At 50.5% G+C, this 26,957-nt stretch overlaps 1 protein-coding gene across 4 annotated transcripts; it reads right to left on the reverse strand.

Annotated features, from left to right (window-relative positions):
* Nucleotides 1-1,271: 1,271 nt before the first annotated feature.
* Nucleotides 1,272-25,472, reverse strand: ILKAP (ILK associated serine/threonine phosphatase). 4 transcript variants are annotated; one of them, XM_019740915.3, is made up of 12 exons: nt 25,314-25,472; nt 17,864-17,929; nt 17,344-17,400; nt 14,771-14,890; nt 13,428-13,554; nt 11,748-11,854; nt 11,275-11,368; nt 10,914-11,001; nt 9,522-9,643; nt 2,979-3,098; nt 1,753-1,834; nt 1,272-1,538 (listed from the first exon to the last, which is right to left on the reverse strand). In XM_019740915.3, the coding sequence occupies exons 1-12, from the start codon at nt 25,366-25,368 to the stop codon at nt 1,398-1,400; spliced, it is 1,179 nt and encodes a 392-aa protein (XP_019596474.2). In that variant the 5' UTR covers nt 25,369-25,472; the 3' UTR covers nt 1,272-1,397. The 4 variants fall into 4 exon arrangements, with proteins under 4 accessions (XP_019596474.2, XP_088650635.1, XP_074171997.1 ...); XM_088794509.1 differs by having other exon boundaries at nt 17,720-17,929; XM_074315896.2 differs by lacking the exon at nt 17,864-17,929.
* Nucleotides 25,473-26,957: the final 1,485 nt, after the last annotated feature.

The raw sequence follows: 26,957 nt of genomic DNA on the forward strand, positions 1-26,957 counted from the left end.
TTACTAGCAGGTCAGTACAGCAACGCTGACTTGTGCATAGAAATACGGGCTCGAGAAGCAGTCTCAAGTTCTCCCTGGGCTGAGCACACGCCTTCCTCCTTTCAGCACCTTTAACGTGGGGTTCCCTTTGGGGTGTCAGTGGGCAGACCAACCTCAGCCCAGCAGAGCCAGCAGAACATTCCTAAGCGGTAGGTGGGCTCCAGGCCACACCAACAGCAGCCTGGCTGCCCACACCGGGACAGTGCACATTGTACACCGGGGGCCTGGGGGGAGCCACCCAGCTGCACTCAGCCCTCCGTCCAGACTGCATGTTACCAACGGAGCCAGAAACAACTCCGTGCTGCTTCCGAGGGCCTGTCGGGGCACCTGTTCCACAGGACATGACCTCGTGGTCTGTCTACTCTCCTGGCTAAGGCCAGATGAGCTACAAAACGTTTTGTGAGCTTTTTATACGGAAAGCAGAGAGAAGCCAGAGGGCTCCCACAGCCTGTGGTCAGGACCTAGCCTGCCTGAGGCTGTCATCACCTCAATTTCCTCACTATAAAGGGCCATCATGAGGGTGACGGAACACAAAGTGCCCCAAAACTACAAGGTGTGATAAAAAACCAGTGAATGTTTCAATTTAAAAAAATGTATTACCATAAAAGACACATTGCCATTAATCCCCCTCAAAATACTCTCCCTCACTTCGAACACATCCCATCGTTCTGGCCACTTTCTGAAGCAGTTCTGGAAGTCCTCTTTCGTGAGTGTCTTTGGTTGCGCTGTCATGGCTGCCTCAATGTCCTGAGTCATTTTGACTTTGGGAAGAGCCTTAGGTCGCAGGTGCCAGATCTGATAAGGTGGATGAGGACACACTGCAGTGCTTTTATTTGACAGAAATTGCCATATACCAGAAGCGATGTGTGACACGGAACATGATGGAGGATGAAGTAAAGACACTCACGAAAGAGGACTTCCAGAACTGCTTCAGAAAGTGGCCAGAATGATGGGATAAGTGTGTTCGAAGCGAGGGGGAGTGTTTTGAGGGGGATTAATGGCAACGTGTCTTTTACTGTAATCATTTTTTTTTAATTTAAACATTCACGGCAGTTTCTGATCACGCCCCGTACGAAACAGTGCCCAACAAGCAGTTGTGCTTCATTATTACAAGCTGATCCTCCAAGGTGCCTGCAATGGTTTTAACACGAAGACCCAGAGCATATTCAAAACCAAACAGAACCTCCAAAGGGTCAATCTAGAGTTGCTCAAAATGTAGTAACTCAAAAGACTAGAAAAAAAAAGGAACCTTTATTTACAAGCACAGGAGTCCCACGGGAGTACACGGAACACAATGCGCACACACAAATCAACGCCTGCAGTCGCCAGCACCGCCGTGCGTGCTGGGCCGGGCGCCCTCACAGCCCAATCCGCACCACCATGACCGTGACGTTGTCGGCCGAGCCCCGCTGCACCGCCTTGCTGGCCAGCCTGTTGCAGGCCGCTTCGTAGCGCACATCGATGGCGGGCTTCCCTTCCCGGCTCTGGATCTTCTCATCCTGCCGGACAGGCAGGCTGGTGAGTGGGGGGCCCTGCGCCGGTCACCCTCCTGACACAGCATCCCCACGAGGAAGACGTGCTCCCGTGTCCATCAGGGCAGGCGGGCGGGCAGAGCTGCTGCTGATACCACACAGGGCTGCCCGCCAGCAACGGGGAGGGACGGGGTGTCTCAGGACTTCCCTAAAACCTAAGGTGCAGCTGGGACAATCTTACCTCAAGGCAGGACAAGATGAAGTTCACAGCTTCTTCTGGGGTGAAGACCTTGAAGAGGCCGTCACAGGCCAGCAAAATAAACCTACAGGAAATATAAATGGGTTTTAACGGTCAACTTTATATGAGAGGTAAAATAAACACTTGTCCAGTTACTCAAAGGCTAAGAATTTTAAAAACCAATTTAACTTCTACGAGACCAAGATTAAAACTACTTAAGAACAACGGTAGGTGGGTATTATGCATGAAAACTGGGCCTCCCTTCTGCTCGCCAATATAAGAACGGATTAATTCAAACATGAGGTGATGCTCTTAGAGAAACCAGGAAGGCACCGAATGAAAACATGAGGTATTACGGTAAGTACTATACACTGAATTTCCGTCACCACGTGCCGTGGGACATTTCCCAAAGACACAAAGCTGGGGATGCAGACCTACATGGGATGTCCCTGAACACTCGCCCCCCACACGAAGGCCACGTGTGACGTGAGTGGGAAGCCCCGGGAGGATATCTGTCCACTCTCTGTCTGAAAAGCCCGCCCTCCGCACATGCCAAGGAGTCTTCGGAACAGTGTGGCGCAGACGAGAAGGTCCCCGCTCTGCTGGGAATACTGCCCTCGGCTTCATCACCTTTCTTTTCTCACTGTGACACCCAGGTCTCGGCTTTCCTCTTTGGACGGGACATTAGTCACTAAGTATTTACCGAGCACGTTGTCTGCTTGGGACCAGCAGGCACGAGTCCGAGGAGGCTCCTGCCCCCTCCAGTGAGGTGACAGACCCTGAGCAACTGATCGCTCAAACCCATGACTACAACCCAGAGTGGACGGAGCTCGCGCAGCACAAACGACAGGGGCCGGGTCTGGGGGAAACATGTCCCAAGGCCCTCGGGTTGGCGAGGAGGAGGCACGGTGAGGGCAGGCGTGGAGAACGGGGAGAGGCTGGGCAGGGTGAGACGAGGCAGGGCGCCTCACCTGCAGCACTGGGCCACCCCTGCCCCACTGCAGCGTGGCCAGCGAGCCCCCCCGAGACACAATGGACTGGAGGCAGCCATTCGCTCGTGTGCTCCCTGCCAGCCTGTGGAGCCCACCGGAGCAGAACCATCTTCTCTCTCTCAGCACCCCCAGGGCCTGGCACAGTACCTGAGACACGGCTCCTTCCACGAGCTGACAGAGTGAGGAGAGGGACACGACCACAGTGTGCACACCCGTGCCTCTGGTGGGCACCTTTACCTGTCATTGGGGGTCAGCTGGCAGCGTCTGATGTCTGGCACGGATGTGACCCCACAGCGCTTGTACTGCCCGTCCCCAATGGAGCGGGACACCTCCAGGACACCCAGGACACGCCCATCCCTGAAATGAGGGGACACATTCAGACTCTGTTGGCCTGCCCGTCCTGGGGCCACAGTCCTTACCACCTGAGCTGAACAGAGACGCGCAGCCGCAGAACTTGCATTACTGAGCAGCACTGACAGCCCTGACCGACCACACACAGAAAAGGGCGCTCAGCCCTCCTGGTCTAGGTCATGAACATGAACACCCCCGGCCCCTGGCCCAGCAGCACACACGCGGGAACAGCGCCTCGTCTGGAGGCCGCTTAGGAGGCGGCACAGGCCTAACCTGTAGATTTGCCCACCGTCCAGATGGACTTGCCTGGAAGCACACTGGCTGGGGGCCTGCTTTGTTTTCTGTTGTGTGTTTTTTAGCTCAAAGCTCCTCTGGCGACTTGCGCAGGCAGCCAGGTTAAGAACGGGGAACAGAGGGCTATTTCGCATTTCAATCTAATTCGACTGGGAAGATACCAGGAAGTGACCACTGCCAGGTCCTAAGCACCTCTTCTCTCCAGCGGTCACGGGTAAGATGTCATTAAATACCATCGGTAGCAGTCTGCACAGCATGACACTTTTGCCCGTTCTGTTTTTAGGTGGGGTACAGAGATGGGGGGTGGCCTGTAAATGAAACGCGGTGAGACAGTTCTTTCAGCAGGGAAACACTGTGGCTCGTCGCCCCCGAGAACTATTCAGAGGGGGCGTTCTCATCGAGCAACCTCGGCAGATGCCACCTCCCAGGCCCTCAGACCCTCGTCTGTACAACCGATGAAGAAGCCACACTGGACAAGGTGTGACACCAAAGCTGCGCCTGGAGGTTTAGCACCACTTGGGGCTCCCAAAGGATGGCGCAAGCAGCTCTGGAGATGCTGCGGCACAGTGCCCGCCCGCAGCGGAAGTTCCTTGCCTGGGCCTGGGCACCAGAATTCCTCTGGCCCTGCACTGTGCCCACAGTGACCCTCCTGATGGAACAGCTGAGGAATGAGCGATGAAGATGTGTGCTGGCATCTGTGAAAAGCCGAGCACTCCTCTCCAGTGCAACTGTTAGAATGAACAGCGAGAGTGGCCGAGGCGCACACAGGAGCAGAGCTGAACACCGGAGGGGGTGTGGGGCTCTGCCCTATGAGCACCATTTAGGAAGCAGCTCAAAGAACAAGTACCAGGAGAAACCAACAAAGTGCATCTCCAGTGACCAGGTACCTGGTGTGTCATAAATGCACCCTGTGTTATGGAGACAGTGCAGTGACAAGGCCCAGAAGGCCCACACTACCAGCAACTCTGGGTACAGCACAGCTGAGGACAGGAAACGTGGAACAATTCCACGTATACACCCCCCCCCAGGAGCTGCCATTTTCACTCGTGTTTACTGAGCAAAGTCCCACACTGTGGAAATCTCGCACTCACTCAACAACTAGTGACAGGACACAGCAACAACGGACAGAATCATGGACCCAGGCAGTCACTCAGATTTCAGAAAACGACACAGCAAACTGGCCTGGCACTCTGCCTGCTCCTAGTACAATAGCCTGCACAGGACGTGCGTGTGCAAACGCCAGCCAGCTCAGCGAAGGCCGATCAGAGCGCCAACTCGAAGACCGCACATCCGCGGAGCACAAAGCCACCCACGGCCCTTCGTGTGCAGTTCAAGTTCAAGAGGACGCTCCTGACCAGGCCGCGCAGGAAACAGCCACAGCGGGTGCGTGGGCTCTAGGCTTCCAGCCTGCGTCACCCTCCTCAATGGGACTCTACCACGTACTCCATACACAGGAAGCCTCCTGAAGCCACACCACTCTGGACACTACAAGTTTTGCAGCAGGCTGTGCCCCAACAACCTGCTGAGAATTCATTCTCCTTTGGTACCCTCAAAGTCCCCCCAAGACCACCGTGCTGATGAGGGAGGCGCTGTAAATCCCAACCCAGCAAGCCTGGGGACCACCTGTCCTTTAGCATGTGCAAGGCTGGCTTCACACTGCTTTAGTTCCCACCCCCTCTCCACCTGCCCATCAACCAGAGAACCCTTTCCTATTGGTGGGCAGGCCATTCAACAGAGTGCCCTATCTTCACTATTTCCGCTGGCACTTTCTGTTAGTTCTTACTTCACAATCAGAGCGAGAGACGCTGAGATGGCCGAGCTGGCTGCTCTGACTTCAGCTCCTCCAGCACGTGAGCAAAAGCAGGGGCATGCTCTGTCATGACCTGTTTACAAAGCTAAGCCTGGGAGGTGTTAGACGGCAGACACCCAAGTCCAGGATCTCCGGATACTGGGTGCTACAGAGAAGACTCAAGGTGCCATCCAGAACGGTTCCTTTTCCACACCAGAGCCTGAACTTGTCCAGGTCCCAGACACATAGCACTGCCCACGTAAAACTCAGCGCTACATGTGTAAGCTGGCCTCACCTGCTCAGCTGCCTTCCTTGTAAAATAAAACGGAAACTGTCTTCACCTGCTCAGAGGAACTCACAGGAGAAAGCTGAGGCATTGCTGCATACAGTAGTCTGCCTTCGGTGTAGGAGAGCAGGCTAAGTAAGAATAAGCACACCGATTTGCTTATTTGGTAAGAAGCACTAGAAAGAATCAGGAAATAAGGGTGAAGGGGACAGAGATGGAAACATGGTATCTCTACATATGCCTTTTTATTTTATTCAGCTATTTAACCATGTAAACGTGGGTTTTCATTTTTCAAACTGTGGTAAAAGTATACATAACATAACATTTACCATTTTAACTATTTTAAATGTCCAGGACAGCAGCACTAGGTACGCTCACTCCGCGACCGTGACCGCCATCCACTAAACACTCACCCCCTCCTGACAGCCCCCACTCCACTGCCTCTGCGATGAACTGGCCACGCTACGGCCCTGGTATGAGTGGATCCCGGTGTGTGTCCTTTTGTGGCCGTCTTATCTCACTGAGAGGGTGTCACGCTTCATGCGCGGTGTGGCGTGACAGAATCCCTTCCTTCCTGAGGCGGAGCAGAACTCTGCGGACGGACCACTGAGGGACGGCACTCGCGCTGCCCGCTCCTCTGGCCGGTGTCAGTGCCGCCGTGAACACGCGTGTGCCGCACCTCTGCAATCCTGGCCTTCCATTCTCTGTACCCAGAAGCAGGAGCACATGGTAATTTTGTATTTGATTTTGGAGGAACTGCCACTGTTTTCCACAGCAGTTGCACCATTTTACATGCCCACCAACAGTGCACACGGGTTCCAATTTCACCATGTAAATGACTTATAATCAAGGGGAAAAAGCCCTAAAAATCTAAAACTAATGAAAACCAATGATCGTAACAACCCAGGTGGTAACACAGGCAGTGAAAGTAATTGTTCCACGTTTGCACACAGCACCCTGCACGTCCTTCGTGACGACCAGTGTAAGGACAAGAGAACTAAAGGAACTCAAACTTCATCAACAGTGATAATGCCAAGTCTATGATTTTAAAGCAACTCTGCAAATAAATATACTGTTATTAGGAATCAAGATTTTCAGCAGAAAAGAAAAGAGCTACAACTACTGAGACCAAGAAATGAAGAGAAAGGCCTGAACTATTGTGGGGGCAGAGCCCCAGAAAGTAGTTTCCAGGCTCTCGGCCTCACATAGAAAGGTGCTGGCTCAGGTAGTAAATGGTCAACTGTGATTGCATGGCCATCAGCTGTGGCTAGTTGGCCGTCAGCTGTAGCCAGTGAGCCATTGGCCACTAATATAACTGCTGTGGCTACGCTAGCAGCAAATGGGGGCTAGCAAGAAGATGGCAGCTGGGCTGGCAAGCGTGGATGGCGGTTTGCGGACAGTGTGGATCCAGCCTCCAGTGAGAGTATAGTGCCGCCAGAGAGAATATAGTGGTATGACTCCCCTACTTATGGCTCCGTGGGTGTTCCTTTTTGGCCTCACCATATCCTGCGTTCTTGTATGGGGAGCGGGACCAGAGACCCCACAGGCCTCCCTGCATGACAACTATTAAATGAGTAAGAAAGAGCGCTCGAAGCTCCCTTTCCCAGCTCTGGCCTGGACCAGGCTTAGAGTAGTGAGCCCACAGCTGAAAGCAGCGCCCCCAGCACATGGAGCTGGGTTTCAAATGACTGCAGCTGCCTGAGGCCCTGGAGTCTGGAAGGCGCTCCCGTCCCTGGCCGCGCAGGGGTACTGCTCGGCCTAGGCTCGCACAGTGTGCAGAAAGCCCAGCGGCAGTGACTCCCAGGGCATGGGCACGGCAGGGTGGGCGGCGGGGCACGGAGAGGGAGAAGCAGAGGACGGGAACGAACGCGGATTTCCCCCACGGCAGACGGCTGGCTACCTGATGCTGCAGACTGGTAAGGAAAGAACTGCCCATTACCCTGCTTTCTGCGAAGACACCAGCTCACTCCCATACGAGCAAGGCCAGCCTTTCTCTGTACACACAATGCCTGCTCAGACCTGCGGCAGGAGTCCCAGAAGCAGAAAGTCAGACTTCCTGTGACATACTGATTCAGGCAAAAATCACTAAGCGGGGTTGACACCATCAGGCGAAAAGCTGACAGGGCGCCAAAGTACCTCCCCAGGCCACCTGCTGACACGGAATCTGTCCTTTCACTCCTTTCACTCGGGGACTCTATGTTAGTTACCACGGCAACCCAGGGCTGAGACTCAGCATCACCTAACGTGACCTGACCTACTGACGTAAGGGACTACAAGTATAGAATATCCCTCAGCAAACCTTTCTGCTAAAAACGTTTCCCTGAAGCTATCTAAAGAAACCTTTAGACCTAACTTCCGGGGCATAGGAACTGCATGCGAACAAATTCAGTGACACCACGACAACGCTGGCAGGGACACTCAAGGTGGTGAGCCGGGCAGGCTGCTGGCCTCACTACTGCACCGCCCAAGCCGAGGGAGGTGTAGACCATTCTACACTCAAAGATGAGTCCACGGGAAACACAGACGTGGCTGGAGCCTGGCTTCCAACACACACACTCTGGGGACGACAACAGGGAAACATGAACACAGACAGGATGCCAGACAACCTAATGCAACGCAAGGAATTACTTTCTGAGGTGTTACATCTGCAACTAATAGTTAGTTCAGCCATACACACACTTTAGATAGTTCAGCCATACACACACACCCCCACACGCAAAGCAAAAACAGCACCACGTTAACTACTGAATCCAGGAGGAAGATACTGAAATGTTTGCCTTCATTGTAAAAAATGCCCTCATTCTGCACATTAGAAAAGGCTCCTAGGAAAAGTGGGAGGGGTGGGGGAAGAGAAGCAGCGCCCTTCGGCCGGAGCCGACGGGGCCGCAGCCTGGCCAGGCCGCAGTGCGAGGTCAGGACGTCTGAGCTTCCCGCCCCGCTTCTTCGCAGTGAGGGCTTCCCCGTGGGCCCAATTGTCAAAAGGTCCCTAAGGCATCTGAGCACGGCCCTTCCTAAGTGGGCACTAGGAAGCAGGAAGAAACGGCAACCTAGCTGATTGTTCAGCCCCAGCACCATCCATGTCCAAAGTCTTTCCCGGGAGTTCAGGCAAAGTTGTAAGGGTGGCAGAGAAGGTGATGCCGACAGTAACATGGTTCCCACGCTGACAGTGCACTGCCTTCCACAGCAGTCGCTGGGGGGAAATCGGGTCCACGGCACCGGCCAGGGTCTGACACCAGGCCTGCGAGCCCCTCGGTGCTCACATACGTGGTGGCAACCCCCACTCAAGTCACCTTCCCTGACCCAGCAGTCTGAGGAAACGGGCCAGTTCTGCCTCCTGTCAGGCTGTCCCGCACCGCTGTGGGTTCGGCCTGGGGCGTCACCTCCCTAGACACACAACACATCCAAGGACAAGTGACTGCAACCTCACTTCTCTCTCATCTCCAACAAACTACAATGAACCAGAACACACTTCTGGTCACACCCACAATGCCATGTCCCTGGGGTGGGACCCTACAGTGGAGAAGTGACTCTCCTTTCCTACTGTGGACACAGGGCAAGCGATGGCTCAGGACAGGCACACAGTCCTCAAACACTGAGGCCGATGGAAGTGCCGCAGGCGGAGCCAGGCCCCAGCGGCCCCCGTGCCAGAGGACTACTCCCCCGGGAGCCCAGACAGGGTCAGCCAACAAACATTTACCGTCTGAACCACTTTAGATGTTCTCTCCGGAGAATTCGCCGAAAACTAGCTTCCTCGGTGGGACAAATGCTAGTATTTATGATAGCTCCTAGGCACACAGAAATGTTGCACCTGATGAACTGCTATCTGAGGCCAGTCTCCTCCTTCCGCAAATTGAGGGAGGCATGTTTCATGTCCACACTGTTCGCTCCCACAAGACATACGTGAAATCCTACAAGCTCCATTCACCTACTTCACTGGGCCAGACCTCAGTTTCACTGCACTCACGGCTGCACCTGGAAAGTGCTACCCTCAGAGGGCTGCCCTCCGCTTTCACAGTGGACAGCCCGCCTCCCCGGGTCCCGGCAGCGCCCGGTTGGTTACCTGACGTTCCCTCCAGCCTTCTGTATTCTCATTCGTTCTTCGTACTGGGTTGGATTATGCTCCTTACTGAGGCTTAAGGCTGCGTGTTTTTGACTCTCCTCATTGTAACGACACAGGATTGCCTGGGGAGATGGACATTACAACATGGTGAAATTCGGGGAACAAGCGCCCTGGGTTAGCAGTCCAAGGGAAGGGGTGACAAAGAATTTCAGACTCAGACTCCCGCGGACAAACTCGAGTTCAAAGTCGCAGCCAAGTGTCACAAAGACACCAGTCGGGGAGAGGCCCCAGTGAGGGTCTCAGCTCGGGTACACGCTGCTGGATGACCACAGCCGGGCTCAGCCTCCCATGGCCATGTCTTCTCATGGTGACATGAAAGGGAGCCACCTAACGACTATCAAAGGCCCTGGGGCCAAGTCCCCACTCAATAAGCCTAAGATGAGGCCGAGTTTGGCATGCTGACAAGCGCGTCCCCGTGTGTCCCCACCACGGTTACCGTGCAGTAACGTCTGGCTAAACCCGCAGCTGACAGAGGAAGCCGAGGCCCAGAGGGTAAGCATCACGCCTGATGGCATACAGCGCCAGGGCTCAAATCTGAGCCCGACTGACTGCAAGTCCTTTTGTTTGCCCAATTTTACTCATGCTGTTTTTCAAGTTATTCGGTCTAAACTCATCCGTACTAGAGACAGCCTACGGTACAACCACCAGAATATCAACCCTATCAGGCGGGGACGGTCACCTGTGACACTCACCGCTGCGTCCCCAGTGTTCATTTCCTCTGTAAATACACAGAAAAGGCCATGAGAGCTGAGGGGACAGCTGTCTCCCGGTCTAAAGCTGCTGCCCAAGAGCAGGGAGGGTCACCTCATCACCGTGGCCACTGAAGGGACACAAGGCTGCCCGGAAAGCGGCCATGGCACTGATACAGGGGGAGGGGCTGAAGCCAGCCTTGTGAGGGTCATTTCCCACCACAGTGACTGCGACCAGGCTGTCACTAGTGGGAAATGATTGGGTTTTCTCCTTCAGCCACGTCGCCTGGGCTCAGTACATGAACGGCCCACACCCAAGCACTGTGCTGGCTACAGCTTCTGACTTCATCTGAAATCACATGATTCTGAGAGGCAGGGATTCGGAAATACTTTTCGTTCATGCTGCCCGAGGTCAGAGAGCGGCAGTTCAAGCATATTTCAGTTACCTGCACACACAGTACCACCCAGGTAATGCACACGCAAGAGAAAGCAAAGCAAACGAAGACAAAAGAGCAGGTTTCAGTCTGAAAGGGGTGGCGGTTCCAACCCGCCACCGTCATTTTATACTACTGAGCAAGCGCTTGCCACGGACTTCCCCGCACGACATGCTGGTATCTCAGTGGGTGGCTCTGGGGCCACATACCCGACTATCTCCGAGGTTGGCAATATAAAGAATGTTGTCTACAGCCAGGACACACGTGGCAGTGGACCCATCTTTCCAGGCAGGCTTCCTACGGGGAGAGACATGAGAGACACAATCAGCACCACCACGCCGGCACTGAGGCTACTTTCCAGGGCTGAACGGGCACGTGTCTTATACTTTAACAAGGGCCAACTTCCTTGACACCTGCTTTCGTTCCGCTTCAGACTCAGGCAGCGGTACAAGAGCTTACTTGGAGCTAAGTACTTCGCAGTGAGCATGAGTAGGAAACCAAATCAGAAGGCCTGAAGCACGTGTAGGAAACACACACACTGCACTCACATCTTCCCGCGGCTGTACTCACTGGCTGGAAGCTTGTTTAAGGAACTCTTCATCAGTGTGCTTGAAAGTGTCCAAAAGGCATCTCTTCACGGTTTTCTCCACACTGATGACATCTCCTGTTACAGAGGAACAGGAAACAAATGCCCAGGAGGGGAGGTTCCCTCCTCCCACTGTCACTATGTTCACTAGGACCACAGGCCACCTATGTCCTCGCCTAGGACACAGTGCCACTTGCACTGGGTATAGTGGTTGCCCAAATGTAAAGACCAGACACGCACTTGCGCCCAGACCCTTCCTGAGAGCTACCCATCACTCAGACACGAGAAGTGCTACAGGGTACACGTGCACGGCCGCTACACCTGCTTCCCTCGGGGCCCACTCCTCTGAATCCCTGTCACCAGCGATTCTCTGCTAAAGCCAAAATGACCTTCCTCACCGACTCACACAAACAGCAAACATTGAATGAACACAAGCCGATTCAGTTCTCAGCCTCACCTTTAGGAAATTTCCTGATTAAGTTCTGATGCAAATTCTGCGCAGCAAATTTTGAGGCTCGGATTCCTCCGTGTCCATCAAAAACAGCAAAATACGAAACGCGAGTACTAGAAGAATGAAATCAGAGTCAATGGGATGCTCACAGCAAACATCGCTCCTTTCCGTTAAAGCTTTCAAATCTTATCAACAAGACACAGCAAGTCCCGCGGTAAGACACCAGTCACACTGTTACGAATGGAAAAAAAGGTGGTAGGTAACATTGAGAGAAACATTTAAGTGACTTTCATGGTACTTTCAAATGAAAAGTTAATCACTCAGACTTGTTTCAAAAATCAAGATCTATTTACTCTAATTTCTCACTGAAGATGAAACTAAAATTCAGAACTTTTTCCTATTTAAACCGATTTAGTTTTAAACACTAGACACAGGTAAACAATTACTGATCCCAGACAGTCAGAATATCTGTAAGAACGGGGGTAGTTCCAGAACGGTTCCTCAAACCCTGACGGGTGTCCATTCTTAAAGACTGTCTTCCCACGTTTATTCCCATTCCATTCCAAGTTTTGCCCGAAAACTCACATACATGACATAAATAGCAGTAAGTAATAAACTGCTTCAAGAAAACAAAACAAAATGCCTGGGAGAAACGACCTTTATTCTGTAGAGCTGCTCTTTTTCCTAACATTTTTTGAATTGCTTTTCAGTTTGGGACATCATGAGCTTCAGAAAAGAAACGTCACGTGGTGCGGACGTCAGAACTGTGAGCTGACAGCACGCTCTCTGCCAGGTGGGTTCAGTGCTCCCAGTTAAGTCCACCCCAAAGGATCTGTCCCTGGCGCCCTGCAGCAGGGCGACCCCACTGCACCCTCCTGACGTTGGCAACCAATGGGTGCACGTGGGCAGTCACCTCCTCCTCAAGCCTCAGCCACTGGACAAAGCCACTGGCACCAACGGCTCCAGCGCACTGTGTGGTAATGACCAACCGCATGGAACGCAGCGACTGTGTGACTCTGGCAATGAGGCGGCATGTGTTACCAACACACACATTACCAGACATGTGAACACAATGCATGGCAATGGCCGCCTCCGTGTCCTACCTTCCGGCTGCTTTCTCTCCACGCCTAAGACCCAGCCGGAAGGCTTCATTTCAGTTTGCACAGATGTAGGAAATTCTCCCCCTTTTTCTTCTTGTGGATGCCATTTCTGTGCCCTCGCTCCCTGTACTGCTCTCTGGATCGCCACTCACTGCTGGACTCAGTGGCTGGCACCTCTATCTTCTGGGTCACAGGCCCAGAATGGTCCCTGCCAGCTCTTCAGACACTAGTGAGGAGTAATACACCCCAAAGGCCCACTGTGGGGAGCCAGTGCCCACGGAGCAGGCCTTCTCAACCTCAGCGCAGCTGACATTCGGGGCTGGACAATTCTTCGCGTTAGCTGTGGGGTGTGGCAGCCTCCCTGGCCTCCCCCACCACATGCCAGCAGCGCCCTTCCATCGTGACAACCAGAAATGTCGGGGGAGGGGGCAGATTCACTCCCAACTGAGAAGTACTAAGCTTGGAGCAAGCAGCTCGAGTGATACATGCCAGTCCTAACACGTACAAACTGGACACAGCCCCACACCCGTCAGACTTTGGTCCCGACACGTGTCTGCAGCCAGGCTTGCTGGAGCGTGGAACTCACATGAGGGACGATGGCGGACTGCACTCCTCGGTGATGTCGTTCAGGATCACATGGGCGTCCTGCATCTCCTCCCGCTCGCCTTTCCGCTCGGCCACGTAGCCTTTCAAGCCAAAGATCACTGAAGAGGCTGAGGAAAAGAGAACAGAGCCAATACAAAACTGTGCCCTTCCCTCTGGAAGCCCTAGTCCCAGAGCAAAGGAGAGCGACCTCTGGCGGTTGAACGCAGCAGGGTCCTAACAGAGCAAACACACAGCTACACCCCACAGGGCATCTCCCCACAGCAAGTCTGGAACCCCAATCAGACCACTGTTGAGTGGGGCCCATCTCTGCAAGGCTGAATAGTGGGCAGCAGTTCGTACAGGAAGGACAGCTTGTTTAAGAAGGCAACAAACGAGAGCACCAGAACAGGGCGTGCTGTCACCCCAGAAGTGGAATTGGAACGGGGAAGGAATCATGTGCAAATCTAGTCTTGTCAGTAATTTTATGAGACAGGAAAATTTCTACCTCAGAGACATGCAAGTAACTAGAGTTTATCCCAAGAGCCCTGTTGGGCATCACAAAATATGCATTTCATGCTTGAGGCTAGTGAAGAATTTGAACAACTGAGGAAGAAAAGGAGACAGGAGTCCCCGTGGGCACAGAAACCTATTTATGTTTAAGGGCCAGGCTGGGCGAGCTCCTGGTCACTTTCTGACCCCTGGGGCCATGTTAGGAACAAAGGAGCTTCTCAAAGGCTGCTGCTGGCAGGCACGGAGCAGTGTAGGCTGGGGGTGACGTGCTCAGCTGCGGCCAGCAGAGTTGAGAAGAAGGGCCTTTCATACACGTCCTTGGGCGCTCTATGGCTTCGAAGGACAAAGGGGTCGGGTGCAGTGCCCGAACACCCACAGCGATTTCTCCTCGATGCTTTTCATTTCTTCCCCACTATGACAAGTCACAAAGCTGCCGACCAACTCCGATGGCCTTCCCAGTGCCGGGCTCTCCCGGGAAGCCGCCCACTGAGCTCACCACTGACCCTAAGGGCTGATCATCAGGCTGGGACAAGACAGGGACTCGGAGAGAAACGGGCGGGCAACAGGCGGCCTCCGTAAGAGGGGTGCTTCTGAACCCCCAGAACAAATGGAGGCTTCCCGTGTGACGAAAGGTGGGGTGAGGGTCCAAGATGCCCACGCAAAGCAGAGAGGAAGCACAGCTAAACACGGAAACCTGTCTGCAGAAAGGGAGCCCTCCCCACTTCTCAAATACAGACACAAAAAGGAAGGCCTATCAGAAAGCTGAGCTTGGTTTTGCTCTGGGTGGTTTTAAAATACCAAGTCTAATACATTTGTTTTCAAACTGTCTAAAACCTTTACAAACTTTCTTTTCCACAAGCTCTTCGCTGCCATTCTTCTCTTCTTCAGAGGTTTTTCTCTTTGCTCCTTTCCCTTCATTCTTCACCATTGTGGACATGGAGGTGTCAAGAGAACCTGGAAATAAAGTGAAAGCCAGACAGAAACACAGCTGTAGACTGTTACACAAAGACCCCCAGGCAGACTGGGGCCGTCCCAGCCCTTGAAAACAAAAGGACATTCCAGTGCGGCCTGGCTGAGCAGGCACAGCAGTCGTGCCTCCACGGCAGGGCGCCTGGGCACCCCCAGGGGAGGCCACGAGTCAGGGTCCAGGCCCTGCTCACACCAACCTGAGAGGCTTTGCAAGAGAGGCTTCTCTGGTCAAAAGACACACAGGTGTGTGAGCTTTACATCCACGTGCTCTTATTTATAAATAGGGAAGTTTCCAAAGTCCACCAAGTGGCACTTCCTGAACAAGTTCTAAAAATTACAAGTGCCAAAAAAGGCTGAAAATGAAGTCAATGTCGGGCTTTAAGAACTCTATGTATCCTGAGAGGCACAGCAGGGCTGCTGAGGCCATTCCCAGCTGTGAGGGGTGAAAGTGCACCCCAAGTCAGCGCTCAGGGCCCCTGCAGTGTGGACGAGGTTAGAAAGGTCTAGTTTCAAGTCCCAGTTCTGCCACTCACGAGGAGGGGTGTCCCTAAGGCGTTCCTTAACCTTCCAGCCCCAGTGTGTTACCCATAGCTCGGAGAACACGTTCATCTCAGGGTTGTTTTGAAATCGATGGGCACCACAGTGCCATCGAGTAGCCAACAAACGGCCGCTGCTGTCCTAAGTGGCCCTGATATTCTCCGCACTTAGGTGTAAAGGCATGTGACCATTTAGTCAACTACTCTTTGCCAGACATTTCCTTCCGAGTACTGAGGGAAAAGGAGGAAAATGTCCCTGCATTTTTATGATCGGTCCTTTTGCAAGTAGTTGACTCTTATTTCACACAACAGTATTAATACAACACATGTGCCGCCCCACATAACAAGGCAGATTAACAGAGAAAATGTCAGGGACGTTTCCAATAGACTCTCCCAATGGTCTCGCCACTAGCCTCCTGTCACTTACTGTCTTCTGTTTTCCCAATGTGTACGTACAAGAATCTTCCTTTCTTTTAAGTTGCAAAACAGAGAAATTTTTAAAGCTTTGTTACTGATGTCTAATTGAATCACACTAGCCAGAGAATGTGGTCTGTACGTGAAATTGATTCTTTATTGGGACTCACTTTATGTCCTAGAATGTCGTCAATTCTTGTAAATGGTTCTTGCCTCCTTGAGAAGAACATGTCTTCTCAAGAAATCCAAAATAGTGCATGCAAGACTGGATTCTATGTCCAAAAACATCAAACTCGTTAATGGTGGTGTTGGCATCTCAGTTGTTCCCAGTTTATTGTCTTTCGCCCTGTGGACAACTAAGACATAGCTATGCTGAGTCGTTCTTACTTTTACTAAATCTGTTAAGAGCCCTGTCTGCACACATTAACTTTCATTATAACTAAATGTCCTACCTTTATTGGGAAGGTTTTAGGCTAAACTGTGAGCATGAGAATGCTGTAATTTTTTGGTATGGGTATGTAAGATGATTGTAATACTTTTTCTAAATATAGGAACTATATTAATTCAAGCCATACTTTCTAGACTAATTCCAATGATTTTATGGTAATGCATTAACAATACAAAAAAGCTATCTGAAAAGCAGAAAGTGTTCTATTTGACAACCGCATGTGAAAAAAGACAGCCTGCAACCCCACTGAGCCCCGATGGCAGTACCTTCCTCTCACTGCGCGGAATTCCACCTGAGAAGCTGTCAGTGAGAGAAATACTAGAGCCCTCATGCGACACAGAGGAATCTGCTCCTTCCCTTCTACTTAACTGGGCCAAAAAAAGAAGTTAAACATTGACAGAACAGGTAAAGCCAATGTTAATAGGCTTGACAAAAATAAAATTACATCAGTAAACAGAATCTTGAGAACCTATGAATTGACTGGAAAATAATTAATGAGGGTCTGGAAAATTCCTGCACACGGTCTGTACCAGTCACTAAACCAGTGTCATTCAGACTTCATTTTTTTAAGTCAAAATTCTTTTTAATGTAAGTAGCATAACATAGAAGACCTGTTTATCTGTATTTATGGGTTCAGGGAACTGAAAATATTTTAACTGTGTTTCATATATTCAGACACCTGCCGGATACATTTGGATCTGTTGGGAACATAACAAGGAAACCAGAATGACCGATACTGATTTTTTTTAAAAAAAAGTTAATAAAAATTTCAAGTTAAATTACTGAACTCTTAATTCTTAGTCGTAAGAGGCTGAACCCCAAGAAGTTAAAAAAAAAAAGTGACCCAAAAATGATGCAGTGTTTAAGTATCTAATCTTTCTGCTTCCACCCGATGGCGCCTATTTACTTCTAATAAACCTCCTCTGTACTATGATCTAACGTCACCCTAAACCCTGTTACAAACTTTAAATCAATTCCACGTAAGAGTAAAATACATAGTATTTCCATTAGCACAGTGGATTTTTTTCCCTTCCACTTACCTGAATCACCACTGCTGGCTGGTGGGAGATCGTCAAAAAGCAAAGGTCCCCCTGACCCTGAAACACAGCAGAACACTTAGTGAACCCACAAAACCTGGATGAGGCCTAAGCTTCAGAATCCATCCCACCAGGACACCTACGCAGGTCATTGAAATAAACTCAAAACTCTTGTGTCAATCCAATGGCAACTCAGACTGCAGTAAATAAGGCCTTGAACCTATTTTAAAGTCCTATCAATGAAAGGAAACAAAACCTGCCTTACAGAGTTAAATCCTATTTCAGCTAGTAAAATAAACCCTCAAACGAACCAGAGAAAGCTGCTCAACATCTTTACGCAGTTTCTCAGGACTAGCGACTAGTGGATTTTCTGCCTTACCTGACGCCATGGATTCAAAACTTAAGACAGTCCAACACCTAAAACATCTGTGTGTTGAAAATGGGGGAAAGGGAAAAAGATTGAGACAACTACAAGCCCAGGATGACACGTTGACACACACCTGGGACAGCCTGGAGACTGTACCTGAGTCAGCACTGCTGGCTGGAGGCAGGTCGTCAAAGAGCAGAGGTCCTTTCTGGGCTTCTTTCCCTAGGACATGGACACATGCTTAGAGTGTGGTCATCGGCCACCAGGGACTTTCAAAGGGGGAGACGTCTGAGACTGTTGCTATTAAACAGCAACAGTTTCTCCTCCCTATTGGACAAAATTTATTTTTAAAAATATCTTCTTGACAGCTATTTAATATGGATGTTTGTTTCCAACAGTTCCAGTCAACATAATAGTGAAAGATGACCCAACAAGCATTTTAGGGGACACTGGGTAATTTGAGAAAAACAATTGTTTTTCTTGGTAATTTCAGTATTGAAAGCAACAAACATTCAAAAATGTTTCTTTCAAAAGTGAATCCTGAGAAGAAAAAAAACGATTCTAGAGCAAGAATACAAAATCCCATTTCCGTAACATTCCGAATTAACCACCAAGTAGAATGGGAAACCAACGAGCACAGAGATGAGAGGCTGAAGGACGCAAACCTGTCTTACGTGGCGCCCCTAGCACTGTCACAGACTCAGAAAGTGTCTACAGAGAAAATATGGCGAGGAATTTGAGCTACTCCAAGACCAACTCAGGAGAATGCCAGAGAAATTTTTATCTAAAAACCTGAAGGCTTACACAACAAAATACTTGTCTTAAATGTTTTACTCTGTTATCCCTCTCCACGTAACATTTAACCACAATCCCTTATTCCCCAGCTTTCCCCCCAATTTCTATTTAAGCTATTAAACATAGGAGAGGGCACACAGGAACGTGGGCGGGGGTGGGAGTGGGGCGAGCGACAACACAAAGGGCTGAAGATGCTGAAGGTACAAGGTCACACCCTGTAAGCTCAACACTCGACTAAACAGACCTTGTTCTGTCACTTGTTTCTCTGAGTTCAAGCACAGAAATGCACTCATTTAAAACCCAATTCATCCATAGCACCTTTTGCCTCTATGTAGGAATAAACTGGGTGGCAACTGTACTCTTTTAAAAACAAAAAATTTTAATTAAAATTTATAAACTCCAAGGAAGGAAATGTCTTCAGGAGTCTTTAGGTCAGAAGTACTACCTTAATACCCAAATAAATTCCTGATTTAGCAAAAAGTAACTCTTCTGCTTTATAGCCCCAATGCAAATGGAAAATGACGACTCCACTAAATCATCTTCTTCTCCCTCGGGATTACCCTAAACAAATTAAGTATTACCGTTGCCAGTACTTTCCTTTTTCTCACCAGCGACATAAGGACTGTCTGGCAAGTATTCAAGAAGGAGCATTAGGAGGACCTTCAAAGGCACTTAGGAGAACCATTTCCTCACTGCAGTAATCCTCCTGCAAGAACCCCAAATATCCTAGCAGGCCGCTTCCAAGGGAAACCCACACTGCACTGGGTGTAACCGACAGAAAGCCCATTCTCCTGACACTCAAAGATGCCTGGGTTTTAAGCGGGGACAGAGAGCCAGGCATCGTGGGACAGGGGACATTACAGGGAGGACAACCTGGAGAACAAGCAACCCTTCCACTGTGCCTCGTCAGATTTTAATTTCTGAACTGAACTCCCCTCTAAATCAGGTCTCTCCACTGCCTGTGTCCAATGGGGTGGGGGGTCCTCTTGGACGCAGGCAGCACGCATGCCTCACAAGAAGCCCCGGCTTTAGCCTAGGCTGGCTCCTCTCCTTTAACTACAACTCAGTGGAGGATACTCCCCACAACAGCATGCTCTGAGAACCACTCACCTCCTCCTGCTGAATGGAATGGCCCCTCTTGCCTCACTGGAATACGGTGAGTGGTATTTCAATGAAACACATGAGATCACCACACCTTTGTTGTCACAACTGAGAACTGTTAATAAAAATGATCACTGACATTCACTGCCTGCCAGGCTCTCTTCCAGTACTCTCCCAATTTTAATGCATTTAATCCTTATACTGACCTTGGGAGGTAGATTATTATTACTGTTGCTCACTGATGAGGAAACTGAGACACTTAAGTTAAACAGCTGCCCGACAGAGCCAGTGAGGAGTGGGGATTCAAACCCTGGCTTCCTGGTCCCCAGTGAGTTCTTGGCAGGGCGCTACCCTGCAGCCCCCCCGGTGCTACCCTGCAGCCCCCCCACCCCCACGAGGTGCCACTGGAGGACGGCACGGAGACCAGCTCACTAAGCCAGCACAACCCCACGACGATAAACTCGAGGTCTGAACATCTCCGGAGTACCTTCTGTCTCAACATAAGGCTCAAACTCAGTGCTAGCTCGCCTCTGGGTCTTTTTTAAAAATCCATAGGTCACAGATACTCTAAGGGGAACTTCTGATTATCCAGATCCTTACATCCTATTCTAAACAGCAATTCAAAGTACTGGGGCTGCTATCATTGCACAAAGTATGACCTTGACCCAAAACTTTGGAAGAGGCCCCCCAAATTCATAATATAAGAACCCTAATAACGAAACAAGGCTGAAGACAATTTTTCATTACAGTTCATGTCACCCAGGACTTTAGTTACCTACATTCTGAAGCTAAGTCTGCTGAAAGTGACACACTATGCTGAGAACAGTGCCCGTGGGCCGATTCCATTCAGGTTGGCGAAAGGTTGCTATGGACAATACAAAGATCAAATATTTTGCCTAAACTGTTTTTGATAACCGAATTTTCTTTTCAACTCCATACATGTGTCCCAAACTCCAGAGAGGTATTAGCATTAGGAAACGGCCCCGCCTCCCACCACACTTCCCAATCACAGTAACAGTGGAGCGTACGCGTCCCACTTTCCTTTATGCTCATGCACTTGCATTTTGAGCACAGGACACTGCGGACGTCACTCATTCGTAGGGTCACCAGGAGTCAGAGCCTACTCAATGGCATGTAACACACAACACACACATTGTACGTGCATTTTAGGTTTTTAAAGGTAGAAGTTTGCTGGGCACAAGCCTCTACACGTCTCACTATTCACGCAGGCCATCAGGGCACATCCCCGGCCAGCACTGCGGGGCCTAATTATTCTTTCCAACAGTCGCGTACTATTCCACATGGGAAGCAGAGCCAAGCACTTGTCCAGTTCTCTTAGTGATGGGCGTGCAGGCCAATTCCAGTTTTTTACATGACAAACAACGCCACAATAAACAACCTTACACACACATCTTTAATCTGCTAGACTGCTGGTCAAAGGTATTAGTAGTTTAAATTCAACAGGTGCCAAAAACTGTTCCGAAAACGTGGTAACTTCCACTCCCAACACACTTCACGAGAATGTCCATTTCTCTACATTCTCACCATGCTGCCAATTCTGAAACCTGACGGGTGAAAAGCGTGGGACACCAGTGACGTGCTACTCCTCTCCTCATGACTGGTTCCATTGATGGGTCATTTGCACTTCTTCTCCATAACCTGTCAGGATACATCCTTTGACCATTTTTCTAATGGGTTATCTGTCTTTTTCTTATTAATCTGTATGAGCCTTTCACTTATTAGAGATAGTAACCTTAAGCGCTATGCATGGCAAATATTTTCTCTCAAATTGTCTTTTGCCTTTGTGGTATTTTGTCCTGCAGAAATTTTTAATTTTAACATAGTTAAATCCATTTTAATTTTTTATAACTTGAGTTTGTTCTTGCTAAACTCCGAAGTTTTACAATTAGTCTAAGTTTTTTCTAACATCTTAAAATAACCTTTATTTTATATTTAGATCTCCAATTTTTCTTAGAAATATTTTGAAGATGTCCTGTCAAGCAAATATTTATTTAGTCCTTGACAGCTGACCATCAGTTTTAAAGTGTACTGATGTAGCAACGTAGTATGTGAAAGAACTACGCTATAAAACAGAAACCTAGCGACTGGCAAAGCCACCTTAAACCAGCACACCTTTAACTTGTTTGGATTACCAAATAAGCGCTGTCAATCTTAAAGACACCCAGTCAGCACTTTTATGAGAGTGATACAACTGAGCAGTTCCACTTCTGTCTGATGTGAACAAACGTTACCTCCTCTTTTAGGAAAACTACAAACACACACAACTTGGGTTTGAGCCATGCAGGTCCACTTTTACACAGAGAGTTTTCAACTGATTCGAACAGGTCACCTCTGCAGTTGGGAATCCACGCATGCTGGGCACCGCTGTAGTTACACATGTAGTTACAGCAGATTTTCCACCGTGTGGGAAGACAGCGCCCCTAACCTCTGCACTGTCCAAGGATCAACTGTGTGTGCGCATGCATGCACGTGTGTAAACTTGATTCAGCAATCAAATCTGTAAGTGCTGGAATGAAAAAACTTAATTTAGCACAAATTCTGAAAACATGAACAGGCACACCTCACTTTACTGTGCTTCACAGATGTTGAGTTTTTTTTTTTTAACCAACCGAAGGCAAGACACTCCACCAGCAAAAAGATTACGACTTACTTTATCAGATTCCTGCTTTATTACGGTGGTCTGGACCCAAACCCTCAATATCTCCGACGTATGCCTGTAATGCATTCTTTCTACATTTGTCTTCAGACCATAAAAAATTAGAACGCTTGGAGGTAGGAATATAAGATGTGATGTTTAAAACAAAATTCAAAGAACTAAACAAAATACACCTGGTGATCTGAGCTGGCTCACCTATCTTCCCTTTGGACACTTAAGTGTTTCCCACAAAACCCACTGAAGAGTGCATCTGCTGTGCCCCTTAAATAGCTGTTGAAGCTAAAAGTTATGCACTAACATCAACCAGGCACTGACCATGTGCCGCCCCCCACCCCACGCTGAGCTCTACAGTGCTTTCTCTAATCCACACGTTAACAGGAGGTGAGACCCCCACTTCACAGATACAGGAGCAGCCACAGAAGGTAGTTAGTAAGGACAGAGTTCGAATTTGAAACCTCTAATTTCATGTCCCGAACAACTCTTCTTGGAGACTCTGAAAATGACCAGGTCTTTTATCGCTATTCCTGCATTAATAATAAAATGTGCATTTTATTCACATTCCTGCATTAGTCAAAAATTTGTGGCACCTGCACGTCAGGTGTGAGGCTCAAAATGGTGCAGTTTAGCTTCATCTTTCCATCCACTTTAGAAAGCCAACTTATTTTCCCTTTCATTTTTCCCATTTTTAATTTTATCAGTCAATACCATAGCTCTTCTGAAAAACTATGGCGGTTCACTTTTCAAAAATCAGTATTTTCACAAAATCAGATTCTGTTCTTATTAAATAATTTTTTAACCGTTAAATCTCTTCTTGTTTTTAACTACTTGTCAAGAGAACTTTTGATCCCAATTCTGTCACTCACTTCAGTAGTTATCCCTCTCAGCTTCACGTCATCTACAAACATACATGCCTTCTTTGTTTTTAAAATTATTTTAAAAAATACACTCAGCCAAGCAGGGCCCATCACAGTGCCACGACCCTTCCTGCAGGCAGGGAGTACCCCACTAATCCACCCTCCAGGGAAGGGGTGTTTAAACGCCGTGCAGCCCCCCACCCTGTATCTGGGAACAGGCTTCCAACTGCCCACTTGTAAGACTTAAGAGTTGTCAGGTTTTTCACCAGGATATATATAGTCAACAATAATAACTATGTATGGTGTCACGTGGGACCTAGACTTACTGGGGGATCACTTCATCAGTTATATAAATGTCTAATCATTATGTTGTGCACCTGAAAGTATTATAATATTGTATATCAACTATAATTGAAAATTTAAAAAAATTTTTTTTGAAAAAGAATTGTCAGGTGTTTTTTTTTAAATCATCTTAAAGATGCCTTCCTCTAAACAGACCCATGTTGATTTCAGGTAAAAAGTTATGATGGAGTTTTAAAAACAAAACAAAACACAAAGGATATGCTTCCAGGCACGTCTGCGAATCTAGACTCTGCCCCAAACATATTCAGATAGAAATTATACTCCATCAACAAAGACTACATACACAAAACCAGAGTTTTTACGCACTAGAACAATCTAGAAAACAAATGGCCGAGTGGAGTACACTCAGCTCAAGGGCCAGTTGTTAAGCTGCTTCAGTACATCAAAACGGTCAGTGGGGAGGAGCACGGTGCCATTAGTGGGAAGAATGGCCTAGAAAGACTGGCCAGGCCATTCACACAGGACAAGTCAGCATCCAGGCCCCGTGGGGGGCAGACCCACACCTTCTTTAGGGCCCAAGTCACACTGCTCCTCTGCACTGTTTGCTCCGGCAAACTGGAGAACTAAACGTTCCCCTGTCAGCACATCGTTCCCTGGCCGCCGGGAATCCCTGCAAATCACAAGCATACTCGTGTTCAGAGGACCAGTTCCAACACCACCGCCTTCCTCCTTCCCCACTCCCTGGATGGACTACAAACATCACTCCCGCCAGCACTCAGCAGCTCCCACTGTCCTTAACTTTGCCAGTTTCGATTTTGATCATTTGCACTCAGAATTAAGCTCTTTGAAAGCAAAGGCTGGATCTTATTCACCTTCGTATTCCCTGCAGCAGCAGTTCTCAAACCGCGGGGTCCAGGCCCCTGCTGAGCGGCGGGGGGTGGGGGGGAACACGACTGATTTAATAACACTGATTCCAGGCCCCACCGCAGACTTTCAGACTTTGTTTTTAAAGTGTTCTAGTTTTCCGCCAACAAGTTAGGTCTGGAAATAGGCCCTAAACTACAGCATGTAGCCCAATGTCTCGTATATGAAAACATGAGGAGGACGCGCCACGTTAAACTTGGAGCGACTGTGATGCACCCGGCACAGGACTAAAGGGCACCGGTCGCACAGGCGCCGACGGAGCCCGAGCCCCAGCCCCCAGGAGCTCACACGCCGAGCTCGGCCGGGCAGCGCAGCCGTGCGGCCCCGGCCCGGCGCTCTGGGCTTCGGGGAGACGGGGACACCCTGGGATCCAGCTCAGAACAGAAAACCACGGTTAACAGAAACCTCCGAAGCACAGAGGGCCAATCCTCTTCTCTGGGCTTCGGAACCACGGAAGATTAAGTTGCTGATTACTTCAAGCTCGGGGGTAAAAACAAAGCCAAACAGAACCCCGAACGTGCGCACCAGGGAATAACGCTGCTCCAGGGGAAAGCGCTTCAAACGCAGGCCGGAGAGCTGCAGGGCAGCGGCCCGCGCGGGGCAGCTCCGGCTCCGGACGCCGCCCGCCCGCGGAGGCGGCGGGACTCCGGGCGCTGGCTCCGAGGGCGACCGGCCCGGGGCTCCGCGGGGTGGGCACGTGTGGGCCGCACACAAAGAGCGCGGCGCCGGGCGCTGCCCTCGGCCCCGCGCCCCGAGCGAGAGCCCTTTCTTCCTGCGCAGCGAAAATGGCGGAGGCGCTCAGAGCTCCCGGTGCCCACGCCGGGGTCCGGCCCGGCGCAGGCCGCGCTCGCCCTGCCGCTCCTCCCCGCCGCCCGCCCCGGGCGCCGCGGGCCTCCAGGCCGCCGTCAGCCCGCCGCCCTTCCCCTCGCCCGCCCGGCGGCCACCCGCTTACCTGCAGCCGGACGCGGCGAGCGCTCAGGCTCCGGCAGGTCCCCAAACAGGTCCATGGCGGCGGCGGGGTTGGCAGACGCGCAGCCCGCGAGCAGCGGCGGGCCCCACACCCGGCGGCAGCGGGCTCCACACCCGGCGGTGGCGTCAGCGACGGGATGGCGGGGCCCCAGCGCCGTCAATCAACCGAAGGCGGGTCCAGAACGCCACCAATCGGCGCGCGGCGTGGCCCGGCCGCCCCAGAGTTCTGCGCGCGAGCGGGGTGGGGCGGTGAGGGGGCGGGGCGGCGCGGCGCGCACGCGCGCAGGCCGCCCCTCCCTGGGCCGGAGGAGTTGAGGCTGCGGCTGCCATGTGTCCAGTAGTGTCCTGGCGCGGGCGCGTCCTGCTCTCCCATGGCTGGTTTCAAGAAGGCGGGTCCAGAGACAAATGTCTGAGCTCAAGGGCAACTGTAGTGCCCTGATGTCTGGGAAGACTTCATGGGGCTTTTACATGCGGGCCGTCCCTTTGTCTTCCCAGCCCCACAGCAGACCTCCATTCCCAGCCCACTTTACAGATTGCAAAACCGAGGTTTGGTCAACGGGCTCTGAGCCTTAGGACTGAAACCCCGTATGATGCAGGATGTAGAGGAGGCATTCTTCCACGGGTCTGCACCCACCCGGGCACGTGGGGGGAACGGGAAAGAGCGGCTTCCACGTGATGTTCCAGAAAAGCAGCCGGGACACCGGGGAGATGGCCTGGTATGCACTGACCGGCCTTGTTGTTCTATTGAATGTACACAATTCCATATCAGGCTATGACAGCAAAAGACAAAAACGAGGCCACTCTACGTCTGAACACAGACAATATATGAACATGGTCCAAGTTACAAAAACGCCCAACATCCCTCTATCTTGGCTAATAAGAGTGATGGCTGCTTCTTTATCAAGTACAAGGTTAGCGGTGGTCTAGTTTTCCTGCCTTCTATTAATAGATAAGCTTTATTAAGACACCCAGTCAAGGAATTACCTCCTCTTTCTGACAGTATCCAATCCAGACCAAAGCTGCGCTTCCTTAAATGTTTCCCCGAATCACCTAACACAAACCCAAATCTTACAAGTCCCTCCAACATCCCCTTCCTGAGGCTTCCCATGGTGATGGTCTACCTGGCTGTGACCAGTCATAAACCCGACTCATTCAATGGCAGATGTGTTTCTGGTGATCTCTGGCTTTAGGACATTGATGGGCCCAGCAAGCCTCCGTACCTCTAAGGCTCACTCACCACCATGTGAAACCTTCACCGCCTTCTCCTCACCTTCAACGCGTGAACTGCCTCCTCCCTTACGGCAGAAATCCACTAACAATACTCACGATCTCCGTTTCCTTCCCTCTCATCCCCTCGGCCCACCGCAACCTAGCTACACCTCATCCCTTCTGCACTCCAGCTCTTGCTAAGCTTACCAGTGACTCCCCACTTTGTTGCTAAACGGGACTGACCTTTTTAGCCATCATCGTGCATGAATCTCTGCAGCACTGACATTGTTGTCCTCCCTTTCCCTTTGGTTTGTGGGACACACCCCTCGCCTGGGTTTACTCCTGTCTCTGCTCCATCTCTGTCTCCTTTGCAGACCCAGCTTCTTCTCCTGGCTATTAATTAATGGAATTCTTTAGG

The sequence above is a fragment of the Rhinolophus sinicus genome, chromosome 17 (genome assembly GCF_057876585.1).
Source record: "Rhinolophus sinicus isolate RSI-liver-muscle chromosome 17, RSI-T2T, whole genome shotgun sequence".
Lineage (NCBI taxonomy): Eukaryota > Metazoa > Chordata > Mammalia > Chiroptera > Rhinolophidae > Rhinolophus > Rhinolophus sinicus.

Excerpts from the sequence above, each read along its gene's own strand:
- ILKAP (XM_088794509.1), bottom strand. The coding sequence starts at position 25,368 with ATGGACCTGTTTGGGGACCTGCCGGAGCCTGAGCGCTCGCCGCGTCCG. Across the intron at positions 11,002-11,274 it reads CTTAAACAAGCTTCCAGCCA|GAAGCCTGCCTGGAAAGATG; the intron begins GTGAGTACAGCC and ends CTCTCCCCGTAG. Across the intron at positions 3,099-9,521 it reads AAGGCTGGAGGGAACGTCAG|GGATGGGCGTGTCCTGGGTG; the intron begins GTAACCAACCGG and ends CCCTCATTTCAG.